This window comes from Schistocerca gregaria, chromosome 7 (assembly GCF_023897955.1).
Source record: "Schistocerca gregaria isolate iqSchGreg1 chromosome 7, iqSchGreg1.2, whole genome shotgun sequence".
NCBI classification, from domain to species: domain Eukaryota; kingdom Metazoa; phylum Arthropoda; class Insecta; order Orthoptera; family Acrididae; genus Schistocerca; species Schistocerca gregaria.
In genome coordinates this window covers 184,062,878-184,076,251 of record NC_064926.1, presented here as the reverse complement: position 1 = coordinate 184,076,251, position 13,374 = coordinate 184,062,878, and the positions used below count along the sequence as shown (strand labels likewise).

Here is a 13,374-nt window from a genome sequence, read left to right as displayed (position 1 = left end):
ATTCTGAAGAAGATCGTCTTAGTGCAATCGAAACTGTGGTCAACTGACGAAATTTTGCGCAACCGAAGTGGCTGTATTCACATCCTGTAATTAAATAGCGTGCGGGGGGGACTATCAGACTTACACTGTGTGTTAGATTGTGGACTTAGTTTCTAGAAGTTATCTATTCCAGGAAATGCTATTTGCATTTGGTTATGTCAAAGTACTATAAAAAAATGCAGTTGCTGTAGTTGGATTATTTATTTGTGTAGTTATCTCCAACACTATGCCAGTGCAGCCATTAACTGACGTTCCCATTCCTCAATGTATAGCATCATCTGCAACAGAGGACTGGCAGGCTATATAAGTGACAGTTGGTCATTTTAACAGACAGATTGACCAACAAAGCAGTGGCCCAGTCGACACACATAAAACAGCCACACACAAAGATTTTATATTCACTAATCTAATGAAAAACCATTGCACTATGACGGCAATTACTGGTCTGTAAGTAAATCTTTTACTTTCTTTTTATCGTGCCTTTTTTCTTATTTCGTATACATGGATCAGAGAAAGTTATTGATACTTGAACAGAGCTGATCCTGAAAGTTGGTAACATCAGTCACTGTTATTACAGCATGACTACAGCTACAGCAGCAGCAGCTGTTCCGATCTGTACTGCATATACTGACATGGTTCCCTCTACAGGGTCATAATTAGCTTTATCAATTTTTATGCATTCTCTCTGCTCTCTTCAGACCATGTGTTGCAGAATAACAAAGCCCATTTTCAAATAAATCATAAAATTTAGATTACTACCCACAAACATAATTTGCAGCTGTCAGATAACAGGCACCTCAGTTAGCAGAGCAATATGACAACAGAGGACAGGTGATGTGTGATTGTTGTTATAGTAACTCTCCAATAAACAACTAGCTGTCAGTAAATTTATTACTCTGATCTAGTTACAGTAAACGTGTTTTTGAAGGTTAGTGGTACAATATCACCATATCAGAAGATCACACATTTGAAAATGTGACTTTGTGGTTACTTTAATGTGCCTTCCAAATCTTTAGAATCTAGAGACAAGTTCAGCTCCTGTTTTGGGATGCCAAATTATTACGCAGGCACCTTAACACAGCTGTTTGAGGTGTGGGGTGTTCTGAACTACACTTGTGTTGGATACCGGTGGAGATCAGGCCTAAGTATGCAACCACTCTTAACCTCAGCGAGTTATTTTGCAGTAGCTGTTACTAAATGCTTAGTGTATTCCACTAAATTTTGAGTTGAGCATTGTTTCTTGTTGTTTTGTTTTGTTACTTTGAAATGAAAAAGACACTAATCATCGTGAGTCATGGTATTCAAATACAAATCCTACAACACCATAAGGGTTCTGTGATCCCTATCAGCAGGCAGAAGTTCTGCTTTTGTACAGATATATAAAACAGGCGTACACTGCCAGCTCTCCGAGAGGGACATGAGGCTTTTTTCCTCAAACCCCTCCTCTCCTCTGGGCAGTCTATGTCTCATTTGTTTACACTCACTACTGACTATATATTTATATTGTCCGCACCATACAAATCGAAGTTCCAGTCATCAGGGAGCGGCTCCCAGATGAACACCAACTTTACTGCCAAACATTTGCTGACTGTAGTATCTTTTATAGCTCAAGAAATTTAATATATCAATGAAAATATAATATAATTGGAATGACAACAAATCTACTCACCAAGTGGTGGCAGGAGAAAAAATGTATAAAAATTAAGGACATGTACAAGCTTTCAGAGATAGTGGCTCTGACAGAACCCCTGTGGAAGGAGAGCCTTACCAGATGGGATGAGAAGGAAAGACTGATTGCTGGGGACTGCACTGGATGAGATTTGAAAACCTGAGAGCTTAGAGGTCGAGGATAGGGTAATAAGTAAGACGTTTATTACTGACAAAACATCATGCGATCAGATAAAAAAAGAAAGAAAAAGAAAAAAAAAAAGAAAATGAATTGTACATAGGAATAGTTACTGAAAAGAAATTAACACAAATTAAGGACCTGAGGTGACGAGAACCAAGGACATGTTGTAAGGCCATTCTCACCTGCAGAGTTATGAGAAAATGGTGCCTGGAGGAAGAATCCAGATGGCACATGTGGTGAAACAGACACAGAGATCATGAGTACCATGTTGCAGAGTATGCTCTGCAACAGGATATTGTATGTTGTCAGTAAACACCCTCTGCCTATGCCCATTCATCTTAACTGATACGTTGGCAGTAGTAATACCATTTTAGAAGGCTGAACAGTGTTATGTAGCAGCTGGCACACGATGTGTCGCTTCGTAGGTGGCACTCGCTTTGATACTACATGTTTTGCCAGTTACAGATCAGGCAAATACTGGGATGGTTCCTTTGAAAGGGTGTGGCTGATTTCCTTCTTCATCTTTCCCTGATCCAAGGGGACTGATGAACTCGCTGTTTGGTCCCCTCCCCCAAATAAACCAGCCAACCGGTTACAGAACTAGTACAGGTGGTGGTACGAGGGAAAGTCTTAAAGTGCAGACAGTCACAAGGGTAGGGTTGAAAATGGTTGCAAAAGAGGCTAAGGGTCTGATCAGAATATTGTGGAGATAAGGTGGGAAGGGTGGGGGTAGGGGTGGCACAACAAAAAGCTATTCTAGGTGGAGCAGGCAAATTTCAGAGAGGCTGGATCTCATTTCAGGGCACAATATTAGGAGGGCATAGCCTTCTTGAAGTAGCTGGTTAACACACTAAAGATCAGGACTGGATGTGATGGGCTAGGAAATTTGCTTTTGAACTAGACTGGTGGGGTAATTGTGTCCAGTGATGCCTGAGGTGAGAATGATGGTGTACTGTCATAAAGAGTCTGCATCACTGGCTCGAATGCCAAGGCTGTTAGAAATGGATCATTTGACTTGGGAAGAATGGCAACTGTCCAAATGTAAGAACTGTTATTTGTTAGTATGATTAATATGAACAGAGGTGGAGAGCTAACTCTTGGTTAGAATGAGGTCAACATCAATGGAAGTGGCATGGTGTTAAGAATAGCCCCATGTGAAATTTAATTGCAAGAATGTACGTAGAGATCCCAAAAATCTTAATAGCTCTGTCTCACCATGAGATTATATGGCAAATATGTCATCAAAGTATCTAAGCCATACCAAAATGTAAAGGCTTATAGATCCCAGGAAAACCTCGTCCAACCAACCCATGAAAAGGTTGGCAGAGGAAGGAACCATCCTCGTTCCCATGGCTGTGCCGCTAGTCTGTCTGTACATCTATCTTTCAAAGGTAAAGTAGATTGTCAGATGATACCATGCAACAAAATGTGTGAAGCAGATAACGGCAGGATTTTGCAGATTGGCAACTTGAGGGACAGACATACAAGCACATCAGGAGCACAGGCATGGCCAAGGGAACCAGGATGGCTCCTTCTTAAGCCATTGTTTTCATGGGATGCTCAGAGGGTGCTTTCCTGCTGCTCCGAAAAAAGCACTTAAGAGTACACCTCTTATCACTCAGTACTCTCTTGATCGTGAACGTATTAATCAGCTACTTCATCAAGGCTATGAATTCCTAAAATCATGTCCTGAAATGAGATCCAGTTTGTCTGAAATTTTGCCCACCACATCTAGAAGAGCTTTTAATTGCCCCCCCCCCCCCCCCCCCCAAAAAAAAGCAAAGGTCCTGATCAGGCCCTTAGTATCTTTTGCACCCATTTTTTACCCTACCATCCCCACCCACTACCCCAGCTCTGTAACTGGCAAAACATATACTATCACAAATCAACATGTCATTTACCAACCGCTATGTAACATTGTTCCACCTTCTACAATGGTATGACTATCATCAAGTTATCAGGCAAGATAAATGGGGATAGACAAAGGGGTGTACACTGACAACACACAATATCCTATTGCAGAGCATGCTATGCAACACGGCAGTTGTGACCTTAGTGCCTGTTTCACCGCATGTGCCATCTGGATTCTTCCCCCAGGCACCACTTTCTCAGAACTCAGCAGGTGGGAACTAGCGTTATAACATGTCCTTGGTTCCTGCCTCCCATCAGGTCTTAATTTATTTTAATTTCTTCAGCGTCAGCATTTCTTTTCAGTAACTATTTCTTTCTACATTTCAGTTAAGTTTTCTATATATCTCATTTTCTGACCAGTCTATGTTTCCTCTTTCCCCTCCCTCCTCCCCCTCATAACCTGTCAATCATGTATAATATATGTAGCTTTCTGCTCTTATTAACTCTTGTATGGTGTTTTGTCAGTAATCTCTGCCTTGCTTATTACCCTATCTTCCACCTCCAAGCTCTCAGGTTTTTGAAATCTCGTCTGACGCAGCCCTCAACAATGTCTTTCCTTCTCATCCCCTGACCTGTGGTTCTGCACAACTTTTCCATAACTCTAGCCCTTTTCCTAAGCGTTCCCAGTTCTTTTCCTCCGTCCATCTTTCTTCTCCTTCAACTATTTATCCAGAAGGAGCCTTTGCTTCCAAAAGCTTTCACATTTCCTTAACTTTTATAAGCATTTTTTCCTGCTGCCGCATGGTAAGAACATGTGTCTATCCAATTATATTATATTTTGGGGAAAATTAATTTATTCTCCACAAAAATAATGATCTGGTAACAGTATAGCCCATTTCAACCCCAGATACACCTAAGATTTGTCCCTCATTGGTTGTCTGATTGTGAGACAGTATCGAGCTGAGTGTGTCTCATGATCTGGGAACGTCCAACAGAATGGGCCAGCTAGATGTTGTTCAGACATACACGTAATGTTGTTGTAACTTCACTGTACTAGCCCTGTTCTGAGGGAGCAATTGTTTCCAGTATAAACCAGTCTCCAATACATGTGTCAGTGGTGGTGTAGAGATAGTTTACAGAACAGATCAAGAGTTCTCACCTCGGAATGCCTCATCCTGCTCATAATCCAAACACTTACAATCTGGGAGTGAAATTAGTTTCAGGATTCTCCAAAACAAGTCAGTTTTCATGTAGTCATTATTTTTCACTATCTTCTCTCTGTGTCATTTGCATAATCTTCAATGAGTAGGACAAAAGTCTTTGACAAACCATCTAGACATTACTAGCAAAATCCACTGCTTCCAACAAAATGAATTATGCAACAAGTAATTAGAGAACAACAGAAGGCTACTCGGAACTTAAAATATATTGCCAAGTAATTCAACTGCACTGTAAATGACTATCTTTGATAGAAATGATACTGCAAAAAACAATATAGCTGTGGTAACCAATGAAATGGAGTTATTATGTGGACTATAGTGTGGCAGTCGGCTGTGACCAAAAACAAATGAAAACTTAGCCTGCTGAGAGGAGAGGGGTGAGATGGAACAAGCTCCGCCTCCGTCACGCAAAGCTGCTATCCTATGTCCGTGTTCTGTGCTTTCATGAAAGCAGAACTGACAAATGGTCACAGGAATCACTGATTCCCTTTGTCGTGGTGAGAGTTGTATTCAAATCTATTTATGCACCAATATTAGTCTCTTACTCCTTTCAAAATAAGAAAAACAAGCAAGCAATCCACAAGACAAACCAAACTTGAGTACACAATGCATCTGGCAGTGGCTACAGTGTAAATGTTTGTTGTGGTTGGTAGTGGTAGTTCGGGTTTGAACTGTACTGGTATCTTAAGCACCCACAGTTCAAAACAGTCCCCACCTAAAACTGCCACAATACAGTGCCTGCGCAACTATTCTAGTAAGAAGCCTTAATTAAAATAACGGGTTCCACTCTTCCATTCCCCAGAGAAAAGGTCAGCCATATGGCTGAGTATTTACAAGGTACGTATGTTAAGATACACAAGAAGAATATGTATTATTAATTCTTCTACTTATACTGAAAAGCTTTTTGTCAACCACTGGATGATGTTGATAAAGGAATGAAGATCAATGGCACATGATAAAACAACATACGTTACACTCTCAGATAACGCAGAAACTAAGTCCGTTCTAAACAGAATTAGCATCAGTGACCAAGGATTTGGATATCTTAGCAATTACATCCCCATTGACATTGGTTTTATAGGTATTAGGCCATCATCTAAGACATGTTCAACATATAATGCTACTATCCGTAGAGGCCATAAGACGTAATTAGACTGCCTGACAAAAAAAATTGAAGCACCCATAAGACAAGGCCAGATGTCACAATAACTTCATACACACAAACACACCCAGCAGGTATGTAAATCATTAGAGTTACAATTCTCTGTGACAGGTAAAATGGCCACGAGAGTACACTAGTGGCATGTGCAACATCAGACATTGAGCGATCGCTATTAAGGACACATACATATCGCATACTGGTGTTACACAATGTTATCAGCACCTGACAGTTTGAAAGCGGCTACATTGTGCATCTCCATTTGACCAGCTGATCAAATTGTGTAGTACCCAGATTTGTCGGGGTTCACATATGACAGTGTTCCAATGTTGGACCGCATGGGAATGAGGGTAAATGTACTCAATGTCAAGGTTCTGGTCGAACACATCTGACCACCACAAGGGAGGATCTTTGAATTGTGCACTAAGCACATTCAATTCTTTCACTCTGTAGGTGTCGTCTGAGAACAACTAATGGACATCATCTGTGTCAAATGCCATTGTAACATACCATTGTAAACTGTGCTTATGGTCAGAAACACTTAACAACTAAGCACTCTCCATTGTCTGCATTGCGTCTGTAAGCACAGTGTGTTAATGACAGCCCTACATCATGGGGCATGGGTGTGTGTAACAGTACAATCATGTTTCTGTATCTTGTGAGGAAACCAACCACGGCTAAAAGTTTTTTTTGCTTGTTTTACTAAGTTTAAGGATACAGGTTTTTTATTTGTCAGGTGCATCTCAGGTCATGTGAATCAACACAACAACTCATTGTTGTAATTTATCATAATGCTGCTGCTCATAAGTATGCATGTCCTTTCTTTTCTAGATCAATCTGGTGATCATCATAATGATTAAAACAGTTAATTAAACTACAGGGTGTATAACTTTGATTCTGCTGTTTTTCCCCATCATTTTAGACCTTAATGAAACAAATTGGTTGCACATGTATCATTCAATGTATTTTCCATCGCTGGCCACCACTTTCTCCCATCTTTCCAGCTGTGTACGAATCCTATGTCGAAAAAATTGTTCATCTTTTGAAGCGATCCACAAATCGATCCAATTTGTGACTTCTTCATGAGATCGGAAGTGTTGGTCAGCCAGGCCATGCGCCATTGATCTAAATAGGTGAAAGTCAGAGGGAACAATGTCTGGAGAATACGTCAGTTGGGGTAGGACATCCTATTTTAACGTTTCCAAGTACCTTTTGACCCCTTTTGCAACGTGGCGTCGAGTATTGTCGTGCTTCAAAATCACTTTATCATGCCTCTCACTGTATTGCGTCCATTTGTCTTCTAATACTCTGCTCAAACACATTAATTGCATTCGATAATGAGCACCTGTGATTGTTTCACTTGGCTTTAATACGTCATAGTACACAACGCCAAGCTGGTGCCACCAAATACAGAGCATGATCTTGGATCTGTGAATATTCGGTCTGGCCGTCGACATGGAAGCATGGCCAGGATATCCCCCCCTGATTTTTTGCATTTAGGGTTATTGTAATGATACCATTTTTCGTCCCCAATCACAATGTGATGCAGAAATCCCTTTTTTTTTTTTTTTTTTTTTTTTTTTTTTTTTTTTTGCCTCTGAAGCAACTGTTCGCAAACACACAAATGCCATTCAACATCTATTGGTTTCAGCTCACACAGGAACCAAGTTCCTTCTTTCTGAATCATGCCCATAGCCTTGAGACATTTTGAAATGGCTTGCTGTGTCACTCCCACTAATATTGCCAATTCTTCTTGAGTTTGACGTGTCTTCACTCGGCAATGTCTCCAATTCCGCATCTTTGAAAACATTCTCTCTTCCACCACTATGCCGACTTATGACGTTAAAATCACTGTTCTTGAAGTGTTGAAACCACTCACGACACATTCTTTCACTAATAGCATCCTTACCATATGTACTTGAGAGCATTAGATGAGACTCAGCCACTGTTTTCTTCATATTGAAACAAAACAGCAACACCTCCCGCAAATGACGAGAATTAGGCTCATAAACTGACATTTTCAATCAAGAAGAACGTTATGATTCAGAGACAAATTGGCAAATGTTTGAATGAGGTTATGTTAACTGAGGTCCTAACTAAATGCCTGATGTCTGCGATCTGTTTCTTTCAACCGATACTTACCATTATCGCCACCTATCGACAAACAGCAGAAGCAAAGTTGTACACCTTGTAAATAAAGAAATTCGCGACAAAAACTGTCTTCGTTTCTACAAATTCTGTGTCACTCACATCACTGCTCAAAGGCTAGCCACAGCCAGACTAGGTAATTACCATCCCATGCACAAGCTATAGTTAGTACCACAACACAAATGGTTGTGTTCGTAGTAGTGCCACAACTGGGAAGCATGAAATGCTGATAAATGGTGCTGCACTATGTTCGACAATGAATCGCAGTTCTGCACTATCTGGATGACCACAGTCAGTGAATATGCTCACAACCTGCAGAGATATTCCATTCTTTCAATATTTTGGAGAGGCACAGTGGTGTTACTCCTGACGCCCAGTGTGGAGAGCTATCTGGTATGGCTTCGTTCACAGCTGATAGTAATTGAGGAAACTCTGGTGGTACAATAGTATATCACTAACAGCCTGTGACCTCAAGTGTTATCTATTATGTGATAGTTTTGTCATGTCATTGTTCAACAGAACAATGCTCGTCCACACTAGTTACATATCTCTACAAATTCACTGTGTGATGTTGAGGCCAGCAAGACCCCTGACCTGTCCATAATAGAGCAAATGTGGTACAACATTGGATGTCCACTCTGTCTCAGTGCCAATATCCAGAATATCAAGGACCAGGTATGACAGTTGTGGGTCAGGTTGCCCCAGGAATGTGACTCTCTTCTCAATTGAATTAGTGCATCCATCCAGACCAGACGGGGTACCATGTCATACTGATAAGTGGACTCATACTGTCAAATTCCTTGTAAATTTGCTCGACTTTTTATTCACTGAAATAACATCATATGCCCCCTCCGTTTCCTCCTCCCTTTCTGGTTTTTTCACTTTTCTTTATCAGGAAGTGTAGTTAATCCTCAACAGACTTGTTTAGCTACCGGGAACTGCCAAACTTTCCACTTTTTATTGCTTACTATGAAAAGGTTGAGTAGTGATGTCATCCGACTGCTGCCAAAGATTGCAGATTTGCGCTGTAGTGTGTCACAGAATTTGAATGCAAGAAGATTTTGCACTGTTTGCTTTATTTAGCATTAAGGCCTACTACTTGTTTAATTTATATCCTCTTTTTATCTGTTAACCAATGACCTCTAGCATAGTAATGTTTGGACCAAGGAAAACTTTAGGGTTAATTAAAGTAACCAGTGTCAACTTTTCTGTTGCACAATCTCCATAATACACATCATCATGACTCTCTAATCTTGGGCAGCAGTCAGATTATGTCATAACTTGTCCACTGCATGATCACCAGTAAACTTCATGATGTTTTTTCAGCTAAACAAGTTTACATTTGAAAATTAAATAACTACATCTCTAGCCTCTGAGGATATCTCCTACAATAGAGGACAAAAGAGTACAAACAGAAAAAATGCCTTAGACCATGGTCTGATAAACATAAAACCAATGTCACCGAAGATATAAATAATGGTCATGATAGACTGAATCATACAATTAATGTATTTTTTTTTTTTTTTTTTTTTTTAATTGTGTGTTAGCAAGAACGGGAAACACGGCATGGTTATCAAGTTTTACAGGAAAATACTTGCAAACCACCAAAATCAGAAACCTAAGATGCTGACTGGGTAACACAAAAATGGGATTATGATGAAAATATAAACACTAAAATTAGCATTGCATGGGCAGCATTTCAGAAACTCTTAATATGTGACATATAACATTGTGATTTTCAATTTGCACACACTGATGAACTGTAAAGTGCTATGTGTTATCTGTACTGACACAATGAGTAGAATCTTAATACAATTAAAACCTCAATTACGTATGTGGTTCATTCAAATGAAACCTGGTCACTGTGTCTACCTTTGCCTTACACGTAAGGTGGCACCACATAACTGTGTGTGACTCCACCTACTGGCAGAGAGACTGACATGTGCGCACCGTTTGTTGTTGCATAGGGCGAGTGTGGTTTCACACCGAAGAGAAGGTGGTCACACAAGTTATCGTACACTACCGCACAGGCAGGCGAGTAAGCAGAAACAACAAGGAGTGATTCGATTTTTAGCAGTGGAGGGAGTTGGAGGCCGTGAAATGTATCGACGGATGAAGGCTGTGTATGGTGAGTAAAGTCTGAGTTGTTCAAATGCTGTGGAATGGCGCAAACGATTCCTTTGGGGGCACAAGTCACTGAAAGATGATGCTCTTCCTGGATAGGCTAATCGTGTCATCACACTGGAAATGGTTGCAAAAATGAATGCTTTAGTCTTGGAAAATCACAGAATCACCATGGATGAGATCCATCAGTTACTGGGTATTAGTGTGGGCACCACCCACACCATATACATCAACACTTGAACTATTGAAAAATCTGTGCACAGTGTGTTCCCCCCAACTGACCGCTGAACAGCACAATACTTGAATGGCGCTGTCTTTGAGTCATCGGAAACATTGTCATGAGTAGGAATATGGCTTTCTGTCGTGTGCTGTCACAGGTGACGAAACATGGTGTCACCATTTTTAACCGGAAAGCAAGCGTCAGAGCAAGAAGTGGAAACATGCAAATACGCCACCTCCAAACAAACCAAATGCTGTGCACACCTGCTCTGGTAAGCCCATGATGTCCTTTTATTTTGACCAGAAAGGCCCACTGCTTGTCAAGTTCATGGAACGGGGAACCACTATCAATGTCCAGCTTTATCAAGTCACTTAGCAGAACCATAGAGGAGCCATCAAGTCGAAACGCTGAGGCGTGTTGTCCAATGGTGTTATCTTCCTGCATGATAATGCCTGACCATAGACGGCCAATGCCGTCAAGATGACATTGCCGGAGTTCTCGTTAGAAATGGTGGAACATCCACTGTACAGTCCCGAACCTTCACTGTGCGATTTTCATGTGTTTGAACCTCTAAAACAAGCTATTTGCACACATCAATTACAATGGACGATGAAGTGTGTGACTGGGTCCAGGCCTGGATCCGACAACAGCCTACTACCTTCTTCAAGGATGGAATCGACCAGCTAGTGACACAATGGGATAAATGTGCCATAAATTTTTGTGACTATTTTTGAGTATGTGTACTGTGTACAACTACATTTTTGAGTTAATAAAATCATTACCGTTATTTTACACTAGTGACTGGGTTTCATTTGAATGACGTGTTGGTATCAACTGACAGTGCTCACTTAGCTCATGTATCTGTGACAACTGTCAAAAATCTACTTGGGGTATGTAGTGCTATTGTGTCTAAGTCTTATGACAACATATGGGATAGCTGGAAAAACTATTGGCTAAATAAAACAGTCAAAAAATTTACTAAAAATACAGACATATTCACCGTAAATACAAGGCAGTTTTCCAAAATAATGCTTTTTGCGCTGCTCCTGAAGACAACTAACTACCCATTAAGGACTGTTTTAAAGATATTTAGCTGGATACATGCTGCTTACCATTATTCAAATCCAGATCCATATCTTCTCTAAAGTCATTCAGTTTGTCAACAGCATTCACTGCAGATGTCCTTAGCTCAGTGGCATCAAGACAGATGTTTACATTTTCGCGCACTAAGGACAGTAGACTATCTTTTTCTATGCTTTTAACAAAGCCAACGTCTGCTCCTTCAGTCCTGCAAAGAACAAAGTAAAAGCAATAAAAGATGATGAACGAAAGATGTCATATGATCAACAGCAGCAAAAATCACTTTGAGACACTGGCAAACTGAGGATCTTCATCAGTGCTAATGAATAATACGATTGTCGAAAGTGTGAGATGGATACATGTTATGAGAAGAGGCAGGCTGTCCTCAAAGCAGTGTAGAATTGATGAGACATAAAAACAATATTAGTTAATAAACACAAAAGATTACACATATCAGGAATAAAATGTACTTAATGAGATGATTAAGGGCATCAAGCAAGTAGAAGGTAAGGCTGAAAAAGTGAACCCAGTCTAATTAAAAGAAGCAAATTATTGGAAGAAGTTGTGAAAAGTGTGCAAAATAAAGGCACACACGCACCCACGTGCGCACACGCACACGCGCGCACACGCACACGCGCACACACACACACACACACACACACACACACACACACACACACACAAAGAGTGCAAGCCTCTTAGTCTATACTTAATTATTGCAACTTACATCCACCTGAACCTAATCACTGCAGTCACAGCACAGTCTCCTTCTACAATTTTTCAATTTTTGCCCTCTCTCTCTGGGGACTGATGACCATAGATATTAAGTCCTATAGTGCTCAGAGCCACTCCCCCCCCCCCCCCCCCCTCTCTCTCTCTCTCTCTCTCTCTCACACACACACACACACACACACACACACTTCCCTCCATTTCCAAATTAGCTAGTCCTTGATGTCTCATAGCAACCAATCCCTTCTTTTAGACAAGTTGTGTCATAACACACTTTTCTCCCCAATTCGAATAAGTATCTCTTCATCAGTTACACAATCTGCCAATTTAATTATCAGGATTCTTCTGCATTACCACATTCCAAAAGCTTAAATTCTCTACTTCTCTGTACTGTGCACTGTCTACATTTCACTTCTGTGCAATGCTACACTACAGGCAGATATTTTCAGGAAAGGCTTTCTAACACTTAAATTTGTATTATATGTCATAAGTTTGTTATAATATTTCTCTTTTTCAGACACACTTTACTAGCAAGTAAAGTGTTTGAGAATCTGCATTTCATATTCTCTTTACTTTGGCCATACTAAATTACTTTACTGTCCAAATAGCAAAACTTGTCTACTCCTTTTAGGGTCTCACTTCCTAATCTATTTATCATCTTATTTTAATTTTACTATATTCAATTATCCTTGTTTTACTTTTGTTAATATTCATCTCATAACCTTTTTTCAAGATACTATCAGTTTCAATTATGGCTTTCATGACTGCCTGTCTTAGCTGATGCTGTTCTTTCTGGGTTGTATGAATAGTGAATTCAATGATCAAGTTGATAGTGTAGCATTGAGTAACCCACTGCATTCTGCAAATTCCTGACTTCGATATGGGAAAAATTTAAACAATCAGGTCTGAAAAAAAAACATCTCAATGGTATTGGTTCATGGATGGACTATTTTGG

General features: G+C 40.2%; 1 protein-coding gene across 2 annotated transcripts in view; it reads right to left on the bottom strand.

Moving 5' to 3' along the window:
• Positions 1 to 13,374, bottom strand: part of LOC126281190 (exosome complex component RRP45-like) — a 53,571-nt gene that overhangs the window by 15,939 nt on the left and 24,258 nt on the right. For both annotated transcript variants that reach the window (XM_049979899.1, XM_049979898.1), the window contains one exon: positions 11,723 to 11,898. In XM_049979899.1, coding sequence (XP_049835856.1) covers positions 11,723 to 11,898 — 176 coding nt within the window. The remainder of the gene's footprint in view (positions 1 to 11,722; positions 11,899 to 13,374) is intronic.